At 42.8% G+C, this 21792-nt stretch overlaps 2 protein-coding genes across 2 annotated transcripts; both read right to left on the bottom strand.

The window, feature by feature from the left end:
* Window positions 1-12311: 12311 nt before the first annotated feature.
* LOC124114117 (glutamine-rich protein 2-like) lies at window positions 12312-14556 on the bottom strand. The gene has a single exon (XM_048399480.1). It carries the CDS (start codon window positions 14554-14556, stop codon window positions 12445-12447), a length of 2112 nt encoding a protein of 703 aa, XP_048255437.1. The 3' UTR covers window positions 12312-12444.
* A 129-nt stretch (window positions 14557-14685) lies between these two features.
* On the bottom strand, window positions 14686-20699 carry LOC124114125 (2'-5'-oligoadenylate synthase 2-like). The gene is made up of 7 exons (XM_046474689.2): window positions 20509-20699; window positions 19488-19528; window positions 18801-18995; window positions 18053-18326; window positions 16516-16685; window positions 15075-15265; window positions 14686-14834 (listed from the first exon to the last, which is right to left on the bottom strand). The coding sequence occupies exons 1-7, from the start codon at window positions 20573-20575 to the stop codon at window positions 14687-14689; spliced, it is 1086 nt and encodes a 361-aa protein (XP_046330645.2). The 5' UTR covers window positions 20576-20699; the 3' UTR covers window position 14686.
* Between the last annotated feature and the right edge of the window lie 1093 nt (window positions 20700-21792).

The following is a 21792-nucleotide window of genomic DNA, read 5'->3' as shown; positions in this document are numbered from 1 at the left end:
GACCATTTGAAACAAGGTGTTATGCTTGGACGTGATCACTTCCCAGTTGTCCTACTCGCGGACGACACAACTCTCATAAGCTCAACAAGTAGTGGCATATGCATGTCCTTACAGACTGTACATCAATATGCTTGCCAATGGAGATTGACATATAATGCAAGAAAAAGCTGTGTTCTGGTGTTTAAAGGTGGAAACAAAATCAACCAACCAGGTCCTTTTAGACTAGGTAACCATATACTGGAAATGAAATCGAACACAATATATGCAGGTTCTATTATCAGTACTCATTTAGAATCCGAAAGGACCAGGAGAGCTTGCGCTAAGGCGAGGAAGAATTTGAATTCCCTGAGAGATATTGGTCTAAGAGCAGGTGGTCTGAACCCAGTCTGCTGTATGAACATATGGCGTAGAGTAATAATTCCAGGTGCCTTCTACGCGTGTGAACTGTGGTCAAATATGTCCAAGACAGAACACAATGAAATTGAAAAACTCCAGCGCTACTTTGCACGTAATGTACAAAATTTTCATGTAAGATCTTCGACCGTTGCAACTATTCAGACGCTGGGATTGTGGACAATGACATCCGTGATTGACAAAATGAAGCTGATGTTCCTTGGGAGGATGTGTAGAAGCAGCCACAGATATGCCCCGAAAAAGGTGTTCTATTTCAAGTGTGCTCAATATATAACAGGCAGTGACAAAAGTAAGTCTGTAACACATGATCTACTCAATGTGGCAAAGAAATATGAATTATGGACCATAATAGTTCACTTTATGAAAACTAACCAGTTTCCATCCAAGGATGTGTGGAACAAAACCGTACAGACTAAAATAACAGAACATGAAACTGCTCATTGGCTCACGAGTCTGCGAGATCACCCTGAATTAAACAGATTTATTAAAATTCACAGTAAGCTTGTACCTCATAGACTGTGGAATATGTGTATTCTGTACAATATACCAACTAGACCAATGTATGCACTTGTGAAACTAGGAACACTACCAATAACACCTGGACAGTGTTTAATGTGTGATGAGGAGTGCGATGACATAATAAAGCACCAACTGCTATGTTGTTCAGCTTTAGCTGATGCAAGGAACACCCTCTATGAACATCTATTTGACTCTTTTAACCTCGAACAATACATGCGTATTGAGGACTGTGCAGATGACGAAGTCAAACTTGTGACATTGCTAGGTGGTATAACCCCTATTGTAGAGGATATGAGCCTTGACAGATGGGCTGAATTCATATCTTCTGTATCACGAGACATAAGCTCCTGGAACCTGCGATCACTGCTCTATCTATAGACAGTATATCTCATACCAGGACCAGGACATGTAAATATTCAGTATTGCCAATTTCTCTGCATAATATAATGTTCGTGTAAATATGCTGTGTTAACATGATTCCAAATGTATATCACTCTCCGAAATTAATGGAGGAAATAAAGATAATTCATTCATTCATTCATTCATTCATTCATTCATTCATTCATTCATACAAATGAAACCATACCGTATATATACATACAAATGAAACCATACAGTATATATACATACAAATGAAACCATACAGTATTTATACATACAAATCAAACCATACCGTATTTATACATACAAATCAAAGAATACCGTATATATACATACAAATGAAATACCGTATTTATACATACAAATGAAACCATACCGTATATATACACACAAATGAAACCATACCGTATATATACATACAAATGAAACTATACTGTATATATACATACAAATCAAACCATACAGTATATATACATACAAATGAAACCATACCGTATATATACATACAAATCAAACCATACAGTATATATACATACAAATCAAACCATACCCTATATATACATACAAATGAAACCATACAGTATATATACATACAAATGAAACCATACCCTTTATATACATACAAATGAAACCATACAGTATATATACATACAAATGAAACCATACCGTATATATACATACAAATGAAACCATACAGTATATATACATACAAATGAAACCATACAGTATATATACATACAAATGAAACCATACCGTATATATACATACAAATGAAACCATACAGCAAATATACATACAAATGAAACCATACCGCATATATACATACAAATGAAACCATACAGTATATATACATACAAATCAAACCAGTTATTATGAGATGCATGCAAGTGAAGCCAGTTGTGATAGACTGTAGCCAGTCAACATTACCAAAAACATTGGTTTGAAAAGCGCGGACTGCACGTGCACTGCGCGTTTATACTGCTTACGGGAAACAGCAGGATGGAGAAATCCGAAACACGAAGATTACCGGAACGACACGAACGACTGAAAGGCACGGTCGTCGGTAATTGGGCATAATGCCATACAGTAAAATTTAACTATTGCATGAAGCAGCTGTAAAATCAGTAACACGCTCCCGCTGATGAACTAAGGGAGGTAACTTTGTTTTATCGCGCTTTTGTTATGCTTTAATTCAAATCATTCACAAATGCATACCCAACGATCAATGAGAGAGTCGAGAAGGGCCGATTAAGTCGAATACACTTTGAGAGAATCGAGGTAATGCCTCCCCATCAATTGTTGTCGCGTTTCGTACATTGAGTAAGTAACGTGGGTTGGTCATAACAAATACATAAACACCATGTCTGTAATTCAAGATTTTCTCAGATATTCTTAAAATCATCAACATATTTAGCCAACGGCAAAGAATCAGACGTACATATTTCACAAAGATTAATTATTTTATATCAACTTTCTCAGATATATTATATATCAGACTGGTGAGAGATGTGCTTAAACTGACAGTACTGCACCCTCGATTATCCAGTGTATTATTATTATCTCGCCCTGCTATGGGGATAAATACCAAATATTAACATTGAAAATAAGAATGGATAATCGAGGATGACTAGACGTAGGCACCTGTGTCGACAACACGGCGCCCGTGCCCGTGTGTCCGATGTTGCCCGGATCCACTCGGCTTGTTCCGTTACCAACATATAAGATATTACCTCCCACAGCAATGGCCGCGTGGTTCAGATACCGACCGACCCCTCCATATATCCTCCGTAGTAGTTCGATGGCAGTTTTGGGGACATATTAATTTTTTTAAAGTATACAATGTGATACCGAGTAACGTTTAGATAATTACCACGACTATACCGACAAATAATGTCGTGTACTGTGATAGTCACGGGAAATAGTGAAACTAGTGAAAACAGTTCCCATATGGATTCCTCCCAATGCTGGTGGATATGACTTAGGCACTGACCCTGTTCTCCACTATCCAGTGTTAGCAGCAAGACGATGTTATCCAGTGTTAGCAGAAAAAAAGATGTTATCCAGTGTTAGTAGCGAGAAGATGTTATCCAGTGTTAGTAGCGAGAAGATGTTATCCAGTGTTAGTAGCGAGAAGATGTTATCCAGTGTTAGTAGCGAGAAGATGTGATCCAGTGTTAGTAGCGAGAAGATGTTATCCAGTGTTAGTAGCGAGAAGATGTTATCCAGTGTTAGTAGCGAGAAGATGTGATCCAGTGTTAGCAGCGAGAAGATGTTATCCAGCATGTTAGCAGCGAGAAGATGTTATCCAGTGTTAGTAGGAAGAGAAATGCGGACCGGGTGTCGGTATAGAGAGATAATCATCTCATTGCATTGGTTTTGATTAAAATATGGTGATACAGTTGTTAATCAGGGAATTAATCAAACACGATGGGCACGCAGCTGTGGCGCAAGACGCCGTGGTCAGTACGACGTGGTCAGTACGGGGTTGATACTTACTGGACGTTGACCGCGTGGACACATGGTGAGTACATACAGAAGATATGCAGAACCATTCTAACAAACGTAAATATCTTTACTTTTCTCTGTGTAGGACAAAGCATGTCCGAGGGTTTTAATGATATTTAAAACCCGCATCTGTAGGATAAAGGTTTTAAATATCTAGCAACCCGGGGGAAGTGTTTTGTCTAACTTATAAACAGAAAAAAAACCTTAAAACAACGTTTATCATCATGTTTATGTTTCAAAATACTTTCCACGAACGTAAACAGCAAATATCTGTTGCTGGCGTACTTGGCTACAGATACGAAACTTTCATGTTCGATCCTCGGGAATATAAAGAAAACATTTGTCATTAAATTTTATGTTTTATTACATTGTGTTAAAATGCAAAAGTGTAGGACAAAGCACGTCCGAGGGATTTAATGATATTTAAAATCCGCATCTGTAGGATAAAGGTTTTAAATATCTAGCAACCCGGGGGAAGTGTTTTGTCTAACTTATAAACAGAAAAAACCCTTAAAACAACGTTTATCAACATGTTTATGTTTCAAAATACTTTCCACGAACGTAAACAGCAAATATCTGTTGCTGGCGTACTTGGCTACAGATACGAAACTTTCATGTTCGATCCTCGGGAATATAAAGAAAACATTTGTCATTAGATTTTATGTTTTATTACATTGTGTTAAAATGCAAAAGTGTCGGACAAAGCACGTCCGAGGGATTTAATGATATTTAAAACCCGCATCTGTAGGATAAAGGTTTTAAATATCTAGCAACCCGGGGGAAGTGTTTTGTCTAACTTATAAACAGAAAAAACCCTTAAAACAACGTTTATCAACATGTTTATGTTTCAAAATACTTTCCACGAACGTAAACAGCAAATATCTGTTGCTGGCGTACTTGGCTACAGATACGAAACTTTCATGTTCGATCCTCGGGAATATAAAGAAAACATTTGTCATTAGATTTTATGTTTTTTTACATTGTGTTAAAATGCAAAAGTGTAGGACAAAGCACGTCCGAGGGATTTAATGATATTTAAAACCCGCATCTGTAGGATAAAGGTTTTAAATATCTAGCAACCCGGGGGAAGTGTTTTGTCTAACTTATAAACAGAAAAAAACCTTAAAACAACGTTTATCAACATTTTTATGTTTCAAAATACTTTCCACGAACGTAAAATATCTGTTGCTGGCGTACTGGGCTACAGATACGAAACTTTCATGTTCGATCCTCGGGAATATAGAGAAAATATTTGTTATTAGATTTTACGTTTATTACATTGTGTTAAAATGCAAAATAAATTTCTATATAACAATGTCAATGGAAGTTGTACTAATAAAGTGCCGGAATATCATATTAAATCCCAGGGGTATTATTTAGAAGATAAATACTATGTGTGTGTCTATTTCCGGGATTTTATCGAGTATTTGCATCTTGGAAATTCATCTCGAGACCCGAAAGCGTTAGCTTGAGGGGCTCGAATGAAAATTTCCAAGATGCAAATACTCGATAAAATCCCGGAAATAGACACACACATAGTATTTATCGATATTGTAAACCTATTGTTTTATTTAGAAAAAAACATGCGCACTCTTTAACACCCCGTACTTACTCGGTTGGGAGGCGTCAACATCGAACGTTCTGTTGTTGCTATGGTGATTGTGATTTTGGTAATGATGACGGACTACTTTCCTGAGTGTAAGTCATTCATAAATTGCTGGTGCTTCAGTCGAATGTTCACCGTATAATTAATGATAAAAATAAACAAACTCGAAATCGTCTGTGAGTTTGTTTGTTATTATTATCAGTTACATTATCTGTTGTTATGTCAACATAATCGTTTTTTCAGAGTGTAAACCCCCTGGATGCCACAGCGACACATATGTCCCTACTCTTCAACCCTCACTTCGAAATCGAATAAAATTCAAAATACATCACGAAGATTAATACACTTCACAGTTTTGAATTCCTTTCTGTTTATCATTTACTGTCATTTTAGGCAATTCTGAAACGTCGCTGATAAGCCTAGAATCGTTTAGAATGTTTTGGAAAATACGCATACACGAATGCCGAAGTGTACGTTCCGCCATATTGGATTGTGTTTACAAAATGCCGGTTATGAGACGCCTATTCGATCAGGTATATTTCAATGTTTAATGCTATACATGCATCCCTGAATTCCTCATACATTTTCGAAACAATGGATAAATGGTCTTTGTCACCAATGCAAATTATCTAGATGAAATCATGCGAAATTAGTTGGAATGTAATGGAAACGAAAACTGTGCTCGGAAAACTGTACTTGCTGAAATGTAAACAAAGCAAAATTCAGATTTTACACTGTGTAGCCTTTTTAGAGGTACTTTCGTCTAATTGTTGCATACATTGGCTCGATCACGCGTTTGAGAATATTCATGGGAAGTGTATCGTTGCACTAATTATGGAAATACACATATATACATTACAATGATGTGGTAAATTCAACAGAAGCCGTTTACAAAAGTTTCTGTCCTGTGTGGCGCCATGACTGACGCTAAATCACGCACAACGATGACGGTAGTTATCTGCATTTCTGACTTATTCTCTTTCTTACATTGGAAAACATGGTAAACAAATTACAGTGCGCAGATTGTCAGAATGCTTCTGATTACTTACGTGACCCATTTGTGTGTATACGATCCCCCAATCAACGAAAATCCTCATCTGGAAATCCTGCGTAATGTTGTCAGTGAACACGCCATTTTGTAAAAGACGGTCACCGATAGTGATTTCATACGGAAGTAAACATTGTTGTACATATTTGGTAATTTCTTTGCGGTGTAAACTTTCAACTTGGCACCCAGCGTGTTCTTTGTTATTGTCTAGTTTGCATTTTCATCATCGCCTTGATAATCAAGATATGACGGAAACCTTTTTGTGTCGGGTCACATTATTTATGATTATAGCTAAAATGGATAGAATTATCATTAAACCGCCCGCACGTTATCAGAAATGAGCGGGCCACTGTAACTTGATAATGCCCTCATATTGCTTGACGACGGGCCATTATCAAGCCCGTTGTGAGGTGACGTCATAGGGTAGAGAAAGTGACGTCACGTATTATAGTGACGTCATCCGGTTTGTTCTATGACGTTTCCATGTTTGTAAAATGGGGTCAGTGACATTCGTGTTGATTGCAGTAATGTTTCAAAACCGATGTTGTTGTTACGTTTTATTTGATAACAAATTCCATCCATTTCAGCTATAATAACGATAACGCTATTTTTCAAGGCATTATCATATGCAGAAGCCCTCGGTCTTTTCAACTGCCCTCCTTCGTCGGGCAGTTAATGGAAAACCTCGGGCTTCTGCAAATGATAATGCCCTGAAAAATAGCGTTATCCTTATAATAGTAGGCAGCACATAGGATGACGTCACTTATGACAGTGGTGTCATGTATAATGCGCTACTGCAATCATGACAAATTAATCGGTTTAATGCTAAAAAAGTGCTATTTTGGGGTGTGAAAGAAACAGATTACTGCACTCGTGCCTGTCAGATACCATTGATCTTACAACTCGCTTTCGCTCGTTAGATACGTTTTGAAACAACTCGTAAGATCAATGGTATCTGACAGACACTAGTGTAGTAATCTCTATTTCCTACACAGTGATTCGGTCGCTTGCTTCAGGGAATTCAAATTATATTTTCACCCTTTGACATTTGGTCATGTGACCCAAATTAGCCAATCACAACACAGAACACACTTTCTATAGGTTAACAATATTTATCATATAATGGGTAGGTTTCTCGGCAGGATAAAGCAAATAGTCTACAGCGGATAAAAACGATATCCGTTGGGGTCATATGCAGATAGAGATGCAAACATCAAAGGTCAAGTAGGACTACTTTCACTGTTTATAAACAAACATGGCGTCGTCCTCGTCATTCGGCGATCGAGTCAGAATTAACCATCGGGAATCTGGATAAACATCATGGATAATTGCTCTCATTATCAAAAGAACAGTCTAATATACTGAAAATCAGTGTCTAACTGTGACGTAGCTAAGGCATTTTATAAATTTTGGCAACTTTGGAGATATATGTTTCGAAACAATTTTGCGGGGGCACGAGGCCTAGCGAAGCGGGATCAGTAGCCATATCTGTGCTTGTAGACCTCTGCGGCTTGAACCCTTCTCCACAAATTAAAACAGTTGGATTTGGCCGAAATATGTTTGAATTGTTACCTTGTTTCGTTTTGTCGCTGTGTGTACACCTGAGTACACTTCTTAACGTTATGACAGGACAGACCGACTGTCAACAACGTCTGACCGTGGCCGTGACGTCTCATAGACTAGGGTTGGAGTAGCTTCCCTTTGACAAAGGGCAGTTACTCTAGCGGACAGACCGATGGATTGCCGCGGAAGGCAATTAAAAACAACTGTTGTTTTGCGTACATGTTGCTTCGCCACTGTATAAGAACCAGATTTCAGTTGGAACTATATTGGCTACTGTCACTGTCCGACTGACACATCACTTAACCTGTGACGTAATAAATATTAATGCGCATATCCAGGAAAACTCGCAATGTTTCGGTAATGTTTGTGAGAGAGGGAAAGCGATTTTAAAGCACAGAATTAAAGAATGACATTATATGATAAAGAGGTTATCACGCATGTGTGTTTGGGGATGGTAAATATCCCCAAACACACTCGCGTGATAACCTCTATATACCTATTTATGAGATTTAACCCCACTGGTGAACAATACGATGACGTCACTGGAGGTTAACAAGTTTTCACATTGGTCATACTCAGTAGCTTTAATCTCCCCCGTGCGTCTTTGCTAAATTGGTTTCCTTACTTTGATCATAACTAATGTCATCTTTCTCACAGGCATCTGCGCCATTCTTACTGACATATGGCCCCTACATAAAGTACACGCGCATGTATATCAACAACGATCAATCAGAACGTTTTGTGACGGACATTGTTTTTCATCCATTGTTCATTGGATCCATTGGGGCGGTCGGGTAGCCTAGTGGTTAAAGCGTTTGCTCGTCACGCCGAAGACCCGGGTTCGAGTCCAGACATGGGTACAAAGTGTGAAGCCCCCGCCGTGATATTGCTGGAATTTTGCTAAAAGCGGCGTAAAGCCATACTGACTCACTCATCCATTGTTAATGTGCGTGAATGTCACAGTTAGAAATATAACTTGTATGAATAATAATGATATGGACATATGTATATATAGCAGGTATGTACTAACCACGTTTGCCAGTAACTCGGGCTTGAGGCCCCTTGTACTGAAGGCCATATATGTGTATATTGCCATCAGGAATCTGAATCCGAAATCTATATCTACAATATCTATATTACCTCCAAGTACGATGAAATATTTCACAGTTTTTAACATTAAAACTATTAATAATTGAAATATTTAAACTTTCAGTCCCTCAAAAAGATGCTACTGAGAAAAAGATTTTACTTCAAGCTGGGATTTGCCATATGTGTTCTAACGATCCTGAAACTACTCGCGGACATTGTGCCGCCACATGTGAGCAGACAGACGCTCACAGACAGGCAGGCAGAACCGAACCGCACGCTTACAGTTGAACTACCCGTGGACTGTCTTGAGTCCAACATCTGTCCATTGGCCATTCGAGACGGTCACGTGATTTATACATACACGCGGCTCTATGACTTCTACGACCAGTTAAACCAGCGTGTCAACTACAAGGTCAACGTCACCAACGACCACGACGTTGTTCCCAGAATTGTTCATCTAGTGTGGATTAATGAAAAAGGCGTAGAATTTCAATTTTTCCAGCTGCTATCTATGATGGCTATTCAACGTCACATCCGGCCACTGCGGATATACTTCTGGCACAATAACCTCCCCACTGGTCATTACTGGCGTCAGGCTGTGACGAGCGTTAACAACTTGTTTTTTGTGTACAGGAAGCGAATCGCTCATATATATGGCCATATAATTCTGCGAGGAATTCATGTTTCAGATGTCATTCGTATGGAAGCTTTGATGGAATATGGCGGCATGTATTTTGACTTTGACTCAATCGTGGTAAACCCTGTCGACCCTCTGTTGAAGTATGACGTCGTTGTTGGACACGAGGAGTGGTACGTTCTGGCTAACGGCATGATGTTCTGCAAACCATGGTCGGATTTCTTCCGTATCTGGTACCCTCGATACGCCACCTTCCAAAACGACTTCCAGACTCACTCCAACATCATCCCCAACATCATCTCCCTCCGCAGACCTAACCTCATCCACATCGAGGAGACGTCCTTGTGTAAGCCCAACTACAAGATGCGCGAGTACCTGTTTGAAGAAGGCAAACTTTGGAACTGGAGGAGGGACAACTACGTCATACACCTCTACGTCCTCGCATACGGCCACGCCGGCTACGACGACATGACCCCAGAGAACATCAAGTACATGAACACTACTATTGGTGAAGTAACGCGCTACATCTACTACGGGGACAGTAAACTCTGGGGGATCAGGCCTCTACCCATGAAGAAAAACTCACCCTAGTTGACTGTCTCTTCTCCTTTCCCAAATGCCAAGCGTATAACTCATTGCTTATGTTCCAGTGTATTGTTCACATTTACCTTAGCACCTGGTGTCATCACTAGTTAGTGATTCATAAACACATGTTCGAGAACACCCGGTGTCATCACTAATTAGATGTGATTCATAAACACATGTTCGAGAACACCCGGTGTCATCACTAATTAGATGTGATTCATAAACACATGTTTGAGAACACCCGGTGTCATCACTATCTAGTAGTGATTCATAAACACATGTTCGAGAACACCCGGTGTCATCACTATTTAGATGTGATTCATAAACACATGTTCGAGAACACCTGGTGTCATCAATAGTTAATGATTCATAAACACATGTTCGAGAACACCCGGTGTCATCACTATCTAGTAGTGATTCATAAACACATGTTCGAGAACACGCGGTGTCATCACTATCTAGTAGTGATTCATAAACACATGTTCGAGAACACCCGATGTCATCACTATCTAGTAGTGATTCATTAACACATGTTTTAGAACACCCGGTGTCATCAATAGTTAGTGAATCATAAACACATGCTCATGATGTATTTGGAATCGTGCAATGGATTTTGCAGTTTAACACACACACACACACACACACACACCCCACACCCCACACCCCACACACCCCAACAGTCTACACTATAATAAACCTGTGAAAGTTAAAATAAAATAATATTAGTAGCGAGAAGTTGTTATCAGATCAACATACACTTCATCGTTCATCAAGAGGAATCCATATTGGAACTGTTTTCACTAGTTTCGCTAATTCCCGTGACTATCACATCATCCAACCCCATTTCACCTTACGTCTCGTGTGTTGACATCTCAGTAAACATATTTGTTATATGTGTTCCATGTTTCCCGGGACCTCTCGGCTTGTTCCGTTACCTATACATGTATAAGTAACTACCTCATACAGCAATGTTTATTGAGATGTAATACAATGGATAAACTTCTGTATAGGTAACATACACGAGTAACGTCTAGATAATTATCACGACTGCAGACAGATAATATTTGGTAATGTGATACACGAGACTTAAATTTAACGGTGTTAACGTTGCGTTCAAGATTATTGCACTGATACAGCGACGTCCATGCACCTGCGTGTGTCTGCTGGTACTAGTCCGGACTTATACCAGATTTATAGCACTGGCAACCATAGTTTAACATGAATACACCACTCAGACACAGCATACTGACTCCGAGGTGACAGGTCGTTGTTTTATCCTCCTAATGCCGAGTGCCAGGCACGTTAACAACTATTACCCTCTCTTAATGTAATCGAAAGGGCGACCTTCGCTCTCCGAGCAGACGCTCTATCCACTAGACTACGGAGGCGGTCGACACTGAAGAACTTTAGTTAGCTTGACTATCACTAATTGAAGTCCCCATGACCTTGTATTCTTTATACATTCAATGTTTAAACGGTTACTAGATGCATTTAATCATGTACTGTGATCATATATACCAGATACTCGACACTGATATAAAATTGTGATGTAAATACCAGCATAAGAAATCAAATCGTTGTGTTTTGTTTGTTTGTTTGTTTGTTGTTTAACGCCACACTCAGCAATATTCCAGCAATTTGACGGAGGTCTGTATATAATCGAGTCTGGACGAGATAAACCAGGGATTGACATCATGAGCATCGAACCTTACATTTGGGATACGATGCTTCAGCCTAGTCAGGATCCTGACGACCCGATCCCGTTAGTCGCCCACACGACAAGCATAGACGCCTTTTACGGCAAGAATGGGTTGCTGAAGACCTATCCACCCCGGATCTTCACGGGTCTAAATCATTGTGAGACCATTTTGAACAGTCCAAAAGTGAGGCACTTTTTGTGTGGTGCACTGTGAGTGGAACACACTGTACATTCATGCAACCCGATAATAAGGAAAACGCGAACATCGAGTAACAAAACTACATTTATTTGTCAATGTGTTGACACCATGTACATACATACATGGATATGAAATCCTCACCAAACATGACCAAATGCCAATATAACTTGTATTACAAAACCACCAAAACATCCTTATCCTAACCGACTCCCTCAGTGGACTCATGTGCCCCTGGTTCAAGTGCCACTGGTTCAAGTGCCTCTGGTTCATGTGCCCCTTGTTCATGTGCCCCTTGTTCATGTGCCCCTGGTTCATGTGTCCCTGGTTCATGGGCCCCTGGTTCATGGGCCCCTGGTTTATGTTCCCCTGGTTCATGTGCCTCTGGTTCATGTACCCATGGTTCAAGTGCCCCTGGTTCAAGTGCCTCTGGTCCATGTGCCCCTTGTTCATGTGCCCCTTGTTCATGTGCCCCTGGTTCAAGTGCCCCTTGTCCATGTGCCCCTGGTTCAAGTGCCCCTGGTTCATGTGCCCCTTGTTCATGTGCCCCTGGTTCATGTGCCCCTGGTTCAAGTGCCCCTGGTTCATGTGCCCCTTGTTCATGTGCCCCTGATTCATGTGCCCCTGGTTCATGTGCCTTTGGTTCATGTGCCTCTGGTTCATGTCCCCTTTGTTCATGTGTCCCTAGTTCATGGGCCCCTGGTTCATGTGTCCCTGATTCATGTGCCTCTTGTTCGTGTGCCCCTGGTTCATGTGCCCCTGATTCATGTGCCCCTGGTTCATGTGCCTTTGGTTCATGTGCCTCTGGTTCATGTCCCCTTTGTTCATGTGTCCCTAGTTCATGGGCCCCTGGTTCATGTGTCCCTGGTTCATGTGCCTCTTGTTCGTGTGCCCCTGGTTCATGTGCCCCTGGTTCATGTGCCCCCGGTTCATGTGCCCCTGGTTCATGTGCCCCTGGTTCATGTGCCCCTGGTTCATGTGCCCCTGGTTCATGTGCCTCTAGTTCATGTGCCCCTAGTTCATGTACCCCTGATTCATGTGCCCCTGGTTCATGTGCCTTTGGTTCATGTGCCTCTGGTTCATGTCCCCTTTGTTCATGTGTCCCTAGTTCATGGGCCCCTGGTTCATGTGTCCCTGGTTCATGTGCCTCTTGTTCGTGTGCCCCTGGTTCATGTGCCCCTGGTTCATGTGCCCCCGGTTCATGTGCCCCTGGTTCATGTGCCCCTGGTTCATGTGCCCCTGGTTCATGTGCCCCTTGTTCATGTGCCTCTTGTTCGTGTGCCCCTGGTTCATGTGCCCCTGGTTCATGTGCCCCTGGTTCATGTGCCCCTGGTTCATGTGCCCCTGGTTCATGTGGCTCTAGTTCATGTGCCCCTGGTTCAAGTGCCACTGGTTCAAGTGCCTCTGGTTCATGTGCCCCTTGTTCATGTGTCCCTTGTTCATATGCCCCTGGTTCATGTGTCCCTGGTTCATGGGCCCCTGGTTCATGGGCCCCTGGTTTATGTTCCCCTGGTTCATGTGCCTCTGGTTCATGTACCCATGGTTCAAGTGCCCCTGGTTCAAGTGCCTCTGGTCCATGTGCCCCTTGTTCATGTGCCCCTTGTTCATGTGCCCCTTGTTCAAGTGCCCCTTGTCCATGTGCCCCTGGTTCAAGTGCCCCTTGTTCATGTGCCCCTGGTTCAAGTGCCCCTGGTTCATGTGCCCCTAGTTCATGTGCCCCTGATTCATGTGCCCCTGGTTCATGTGCCTTTGGTTCATGTGCCTCTGGTTCATGTCCCCTTTGTTCATGTGCCCCTGGTTCATGTGCCCCTGGTTCATGTACCCCTGGTTCATGTGTCCCTGGTTCATGGGCCCCTGGTTCATGTGTCCCTGGTTCATGTGCCTCTTGTTCGTGTGCCCCTGGTTCATGTGCCCCCGGTTCATGTGCCCCTGGTTCATGTGCTCCTTGTTCATGTGCCCCTGATTCATGTGCCCCTGGTTCTTGTTCCTCTGGTTCATGTGCCTCTGGTTCATGTGCCCTTTGTTCATGTGCCCCTGGTTCATGTGCCCCTGGTTCAAGTGCCCCTGGTTCATGTGCTCCTTGTTCATGTGCCCCTGATTCATGTGCCCCTGGTTCATGTTCCTCTGGTTCATGTGCCTCTGGTTCATGTGCCCTTTGTTCATGTGCCCCTGCTTCATATGCCCCTGCTTCATGTGCCCCTGCTTCATGTGCCCCTGCTTCAAGTGCCCCTGGTTCATGTGCCCCTGGTTTATGTGCCCCCTGGTTCATGTGCTCCTGCTTCATGTGCCCCTGCTTCATGTGCCCCTGCTTCATGTGCCCCTGGTTTATGTGCCCCCTGATTTATGTGCCCCTGGTTCATGTGCCCCTGCTTCATGTGCCCCTGGTTTATGTGCCCCCTGGTATTGCATCAAGATGAAGACGCTGACAATATGGCCAGCATGAGTCACAGTTCATCTGACAGATGGGGCGACCCAGGCCAGCCTCTCTCCAACAGGATCTCAGACTTGCGCACAACGATGTCGACTTCGTGCTTCGACAACGGTGCCACGTTCTTGAAGGGGTTGGCAGGATCAAGTAGAAACGGCGTCTTACTGTTATAAACAACGCACGTTATTAAATCACAAACATAAAATTATACCGAAAGGCTGAAGTACTGTTCGTAGCGGCATAAAAGAAAAATAGACGACAACACTATCGGAATGACATGACTTTGTGGGGATTACTGAAACAAAAAATGGGACGGAAGCAAATACACGTAGGATGTGTGAAGCGGTATCTTTTGGTAGAATTTGTAGGATTATTTTCACCTGAAATTGAGTTATGTCACTTACATATTTGGGACGTAGTCCATGTAGTTGTAGTTGTCGCTGAAGGCGATCGCCATCTTTCTCTGCTGTGTGAGTTGTTTGAGGGTCCGGTACAGATAGGCCTCCGTGTCGATGTCCTCCAGCTTGCCATCCTCCCTCCACTGTTGGACAAGCAGCAGCTCCAGGAAGTAGGACCTCAGTGGAACGTCCTCAACCTTACACAAACACAGAAAGACTCTATCAGTGGACGTCCTCAACCTTACACAAACATAGGAAGACTCTATCAGTGGACGTCCTCAACCTTACACAGTCATAGCAAGACTCTATCAGTGGAACGTCCTCAACCTTACACAGACATAGTAAGACTTTATCAGTGGACGTCCTCAACCTTACAGAGACATAGCAAGACTTTATCAGTGGACGTCTTCAACCTTACACAAACATTGGAAGACTCTATCAGTGGATGTCCTCAACCTTACTCAGACATAGTAAGACTTTATCAGTGGACGTCCTCAACCTTACACAGACATAGCAAGACTTTATCAGTGGACGTCTTCAACCTTACACAAACATAGCAAGACTCTATCAGTGGAACGTCCTCAACCTTACACAAACATAGTAAGACTTTATCAGTGGACGTCCTCAACCTTACACAGACATAGCAAGACTTTATCAGTGGACGTCCTCAACCTTACACAGACATAGCAAGACTTTATCAGCAGGACATCCTCAACCTTACACAAACATTGGAAGACTCTATCAGTGGATGTCCTCAACCTTACACTGAAGCAAGACTCTATCAGTGGAACGTCCTCAACCTTACACTAACATAGGAAGACTCTATCAGTGGACGTCTTCAACCTTACACAGACATAGCAAGACTCTATCAGTGGACGTCCTCAACCTTACACAAACATTGGAAGACTCTATCAGTGGACGTCCTCAACCTTACACAGACATAGCAAGACTCTATCAGTGGACGTCCTTAACCTTACGTCCTTGTCTTCAACAATACACAGACATAGCAAGACTCTATCAGTGGATGTCTTCAACTTTAGACAGACAACCTGGTCACCTGATGAGGAGATGTTTCTCACAGAACACTCTAAGAATGAGAATATATGCAAACATTCCAACTTTCTAAGTCAATGCTGTATTGCGTATTGCTTGTGGTTCCATGACACCAGCGTTGAATCCTTCATGTGGCAGGTTCCGCTAGACGTTGGTTCGAATGACAAATTCTTCCGCAATCTAATTTATGGGTTGTCAGACACTTTTCTTTCTTCTTTTTTTCCTTCTTGTTGTGTGGAGAGGGGTCGTACACTGACTCAGGCACTCAACAACACACCCAGCCACTCAGACACCCACTCACCCACCCTCACTTACTCACTTTAAACATTACGTCTAAGACTGCATGAACGAATGGAATTAAACCTTCAACATACTTGTGCGTAGAGGTTCTTACCTTGGCCCAGTATTTGAGAAGTCGCATGACGTCCTTGACCTTTCCCGGAGTTGCCATCCCGTCTGTGTGGGTGACGAACTTGAGTTGTAGGGGACTTAGACAGCTGGAGTAGTGGTCCCGGACCTTGGGCACCTGATCCAGCATCTCCTGATAAATCTCCGACAGCTTACCTGCAAACACAGGAGGACTTACTAAGCCGCTAATACCAACTGTCCGTCACAATGTTCAGATAAACATATAATCATGTGCTGAAGAAAATGCCTGACAGATACAAGACGCAGAGCCTAAGTTCAAAGATTGTTCATGAAACAGCTGTTCGTATGTCAGATTCCAAACAACACTGCCCAATTAGGTTCGAATATTTAGATACACAAGATAAACTATGTCAACTCTGTACCTATATCACACGTATGCCATACGCTACGTCCACTATGTACATATATTATACGTATGCCATACGCTACGTCCACTATGTACGTATGTTATACGTATACCATACGCTACATCCACTATGTACGCATATTATACGTATGCCATACGCTACGTCCACTATGTACATATATTATACGTATACCATACGCTACATCCACTATGTACGTATATTATACGTATGCCATACGCTACGTCCACTATGTACGTATACTATACGTATGCTATACGCTACATCAACTATGTACGTATATTATACGTATGCCATACGCTACGTCAACTTTGTACGTATACTATACGTATGCTATACGCTATGTCCACTATGTACGTATATTATACGTATGCTATATGCTATGTCCACTTTGTACGTATACTATACGTATGCTATACGCTATGTCCACTATGTACGTATGTTATACGTATGCTATACGCTACGTCCACTATGTACCTAAATTATACGTATGCTATACGCTGCGTCCACTGTGTACGTATATTATACGTATGCTATACGCTACGTCCACTATGTACGTATATTATACGTATGCTATACGCTACGTCCACTATGTACCTAAATTATACGTATGCCATACGCTACGTCCACTATGTACGTATATTATACGTATGCTATACACTACGTCCAGTATGTACGCATATTATACGTATGCTATACGCTATGTCCACTTTGTACGTATACTATACGTATGCTATACGCTATGTCCACTATGTACGTATATTATACGTATGCTATACGCTGCGTCCACTATGTACCTAAATTATACATATGCTATACGCTACGTCCACTATGTACGTATATTATACGTATGCTATACGCTACGTCCACTATGTACGTATGTTATACGTATGCTATACGCTACGTCCACTATGTACCTATAGTTTACGTATTCTATACGCTACGTCCATTATGTACGTATATTATACGTATGCCATTCACTACGTCCAATATGTACGCATATTTTACGTATGCTATACGCTACGTCCAATATGTACGCATGTTATACGTATGCTATTCGCTACATCAACTATGTTCGTATATTAAACGTATGTCATACGCTACGTCCACTATGTACGTATATTATACGCGACGTACGCCCTTTCTTGGTGATGTCTAGCGCCGGTAGCAGGTCCACTTCGTGCTCGGCATCCTCCTCGTCGATCTTTAAGTAGAACTGGACAGAGAAGGGTGTTGTTTGTTTGTATATGAAGTGCTCCGGCCACTCGTCTTCCACAAAGGTCTTGAGCTCCTTCAGCAGTTTATCCTTGTACTTCATTAGACCCTTGACGGTATTGTAGTCGTTGAAGAAGATAACGAGGTCGATGTCCGACCTGTCCGTCACGGATGTGCCCTTGCCCAGCGACCCACCCTGAATACAAACAGCCGGGTGTTAGACAAATGCAATACGACCCATGAAGATCCTGGTAAGAACAAGTCTTCAGCAACCCATGCTTGTCGACCAGGCTCGCTGAACTGGTTGATGCATGTCATCGTTTCCCAATTGCGCGGCATGGTATCTCAGTTGGCTAGCACTATAAAATTTGCATTAGTCCGGACTAGCACAAGCAGCCACACGCGCGCACGAAGACTCGTGCACGCACGCACGCACGCACGCACGCACACACACACACACACACACACACACACACACACAAACACAAGTGCAATTATCTTGAACGCGAACCCCATTTCACCTCACTTACTGTGGGCTGTGGGATTCGACCGTGAAGTGGACTTTGACAGAATGACTGTTGTCATTGGGTTTCGTATAAGAGCGTTTCAGCTCTGCAGAGATGGATATGCTTGACTGACTAATATTACCAACGTATGAACTTGCGTGTACCTTTACAATTCCCTTGATGTTGAAGGGGCTTGACCTTGCCTCTAGCGTGCGGACAAGTTCGTCGATTATCTTGGCACATCGCTTGTTAAACTTTGTGGTCGGGCGTATTTTCCTGTCTATAAACTTGGTGAGCGTCTCCCCGTGGGTCATGCCCGGCAGAAGAGGGTTGTCGGTGTCGAGTCTGATGGGTGGACCCTGCAACAGACACAGCTGGCATCAGCTTCACATTAACCGTGGACATGATTGCAGGGGTGGTACGATACGTGTCGTACATGAAAGGGAACTGGCTGCCATGATATTGATCGGGTGGCGGTAATTCTAGCAGGGTGGTCGTTATTCTAGCAGAGTGGCCATTATTCTAGCAGGATGGGCGTGATTCTGGTAGGGTGGGCGTGACTCTCGCAGGAGTGGCGTGATTCTGGTAGGGTGGGCGTGACTCTTGCAGGATGGGCGTGATTCTGGCAGGGTGGGCGTGACTCTTGCAGGGTGGGCGTGATTCTGGCAGGGTGGGCGTGACTCTTGCAGGGTGGGCGTGATTCTGGCAGGGTGGGCGTGACTCTTGCAGGGCGGTCGTTATTCTAGCATGGTGGACGTGACACATACAGTGTTATCTTTCAAAACTTCTTAACTCATTGAAGTGCGTCAATGAGTCAGCCTTGAGGACGTGTGAATAGTTTCTCAACTTACCATGCTCCCACTCCTGATGCTGTTGGACCTCTTCTTAGCATCTAGAAAACAAAGTAATAAACAGTATGGTAAAGGTAACTAACAAACGCTGGATTTCCGGCGTAAGGGGCTAAGAAATGCTGGACATCCGACGTAAAGGTAACAAAGTAATGCAGGACATCCGACGTAAAAGTAACCAAGTAATGCTGTACATCCGACGTAAAGGTAACAAAGAAACGCTGGACATCCGACGTAAAGGTTACCAAGTAATGCTGGACATCCGACGTAAAGGTAACTAAGAAACGCTCGACATCCGACGTAAAGGTAACAAAGAAACGCTGGACATCCGACGTGAAGGTAACAAAGAAACGCTGGACATCCGACGTAAAGGTAACAAAGAAACGCTGGACATCCGACGTAAAGGTAACAAAGAAACGCTGGATATCCGACGTAAAGGTAACTAAGAAACGCTCGACATCCGACGTAAAGGTAACTAAGAAACGCTGGTCATCCGACGTAAAGGTAACTAAGAAACGCTCGACATCCGACGTAAAGGTAACTAAGAAACGCTGGACATCCGACGTAAAGGTAACAAAGAAACGCTCGACATCCGACGTAAAGGTAACTTAGAAACGCTCGACATCCGACGTAAAGGTAACTAAGAAACGCTGGACATCCGACGTAAAGGTAACTAAGAAAGGCTGGACATCCGACGTAAAGGTAACTAAGAAACGCTGAACATCCGACGTAAAGGTAACTAAGAAACGCTCGACATCCAACGTAAAGGTAACTGACACACGCTGGACATCAGATGTAAAGGTAACTGCGAGACACTGGACTTCAGGCGTTACGGTATTACGAAATACTGGTATAACCTAATGAAACAGTCTGCATTATCAAAATATATCGAAATTGACGACTTTCCCATTATACGTTCATCGGAAAAATGTCTGCTTTAAATGAATGTCACTTTTTACTTCACGCCGCGGTTCTCCTGTGTGGAGGAAATACGGTAAAGTGTTGCTGTAGGACATCAACGTACCTGCCAGTGTCGAGAGAAAGACCAGGTGAGCTGTCAACAGCAGCAGGACATGTGTGTGTATCTTCATTGTCTGTGGAGTATCGTGTTCACTCTCTGCAGTCAAAAGTTAGACGTGGAGATCAAGACAGGCTAGCGGAATGAACACGTTGCGTCGACAAAGCCTATTTATCTCAACTAAAACGAAAGTAAAAGTGAACAGAATTTCCACATCAGCACTGCTGACAGTGTAGTGGCGGTTACTCGCTGCCTCGACCACGCCTGTTAATCACAACTAAACCGAAAGTGGAAGTTGACATCAATACTTCGCTGAACGAGGCCCACGGCTGTTTTTGGTTGTCAATAATGTCTTTGTATTGGTTTGAATTGAGGTGATTCAGAATAGATTTGAATGGTGTTTAAAAAGACGAACTTATAAATTACAAATTATTTAAACAGCTCATCGATTTCACGTCTTACTATGCAGATCTAAATATATAAACACGTTGTGTGATCGGACGATAGGATTCCCTCGTCTATAATCCCCGAACCTAAAGTCAGTAAACTGTTCCAGGTGTAGCTCAACTAAACTGTCGTCGTAACGAAAGGTGTATTCAGGACAGTTGTAATACCATTTAAAAAAAAACAAAACATCCTGACAACTGAAAGATAACGAGTGAATGAGATAGGCCTACGCCGCTTTTAGTTAAATAGTCCGTATCACGGCAGTGAACACTCTGTACCAAGTGTTGAATCACAAGACGAGGGTCTTTCTCGTGGGTGTGTCATTGCTTTCCGTCAGACCCGGGCAGATCCGGGGTAGAATAGGTCTTCAGTAACCCATATGCTTGTCGTAAGAGGCGACTAACGGGATCGGGTGGTCAGGTTCGCTGACCTGGTTGGTGCATGTCATGGTATCTCAATTGCGGGGATCGATGCTCATGATATCAGTCAGGTATATGTATATGAGGGGGCAATAGCGTGTCTACGTAACTCTCACATATTTTATCACATCGGACGGGGGCACGGGTGGCCCAGTCGTCTAAGGCGCCGCGATTCGCTGTGCAGAGTTGCGTCCCTTGGGCACGCCAGAAACCTATGATTGTGGGTTCGAATCCCGGTCTGCCCCGATTATGTTTCTAGTTTTGTCAGCCCCATACCCGTGCTCGTGGGTTTCACCTAAGTGGTATACGTCTAAGACCTGCGTCACTTCGGGCTTTCCTCCCACATTAAGCTGACACGCCGCGATATAAATGGAATACTGTTAAAAGCGGCGTTAAACCCAACTCACTCATCACATCGGAACCA

The sequence above is a fragment of the Haliotis rufescens genome, unplaced genomic scaffold (genome assembly GCF_023055435.1).
Source record: "Haliotis rufescens isolate VD_foot unplaced genomic scaffold, xgHalRufe1.0.p SCAF_2, whole genome shotgun sequence".
Taxonomy (NCBI): domain Eukaryota; kingdom Metazoa; phylum Mollusca; class Gastropoda; order Lepetellida; family Haliotidae; genus Haliotis; species Haliotis rufescens.
Note: the sequence above shows the minus strand (reverse complement) of the source record. Positions and strands in the feature narration are given on the sequence as shown.

Excerpts from the sequence above, each read along its gene's own strand:
- LOC124114117 (XM_048399480.1), bottom strand. The coding sequence starts at position 14,556 with ATGAAGCAGGGGCACATGAAGCAGGGGCACATGAAGCAGGAGCACATG.
- LOC124114125 (XM_046474689.2), bottom strand. The coding sequence starts at position 20,575 with ATGAAGATACACACACATGTCCTGCTGCTGTTGACAGCTCACCTGGTC. Across the intron at positions 18,327-18,800 it reads ACATCAAGGGAATTGTAAAG|GGTGGGTCGCTGGGCAAGGG; the intron begins GTACACGCAAGT and ends GTTTGTATTCAG. Across the intron at positions 16,686-18,052 it reads AGACATCACCAAGAAAGGGC|GTAAGCTGTCGGAGATTTAT; the intron begins GTACGTCGCGTA and ends CTGTGTTTGCAG.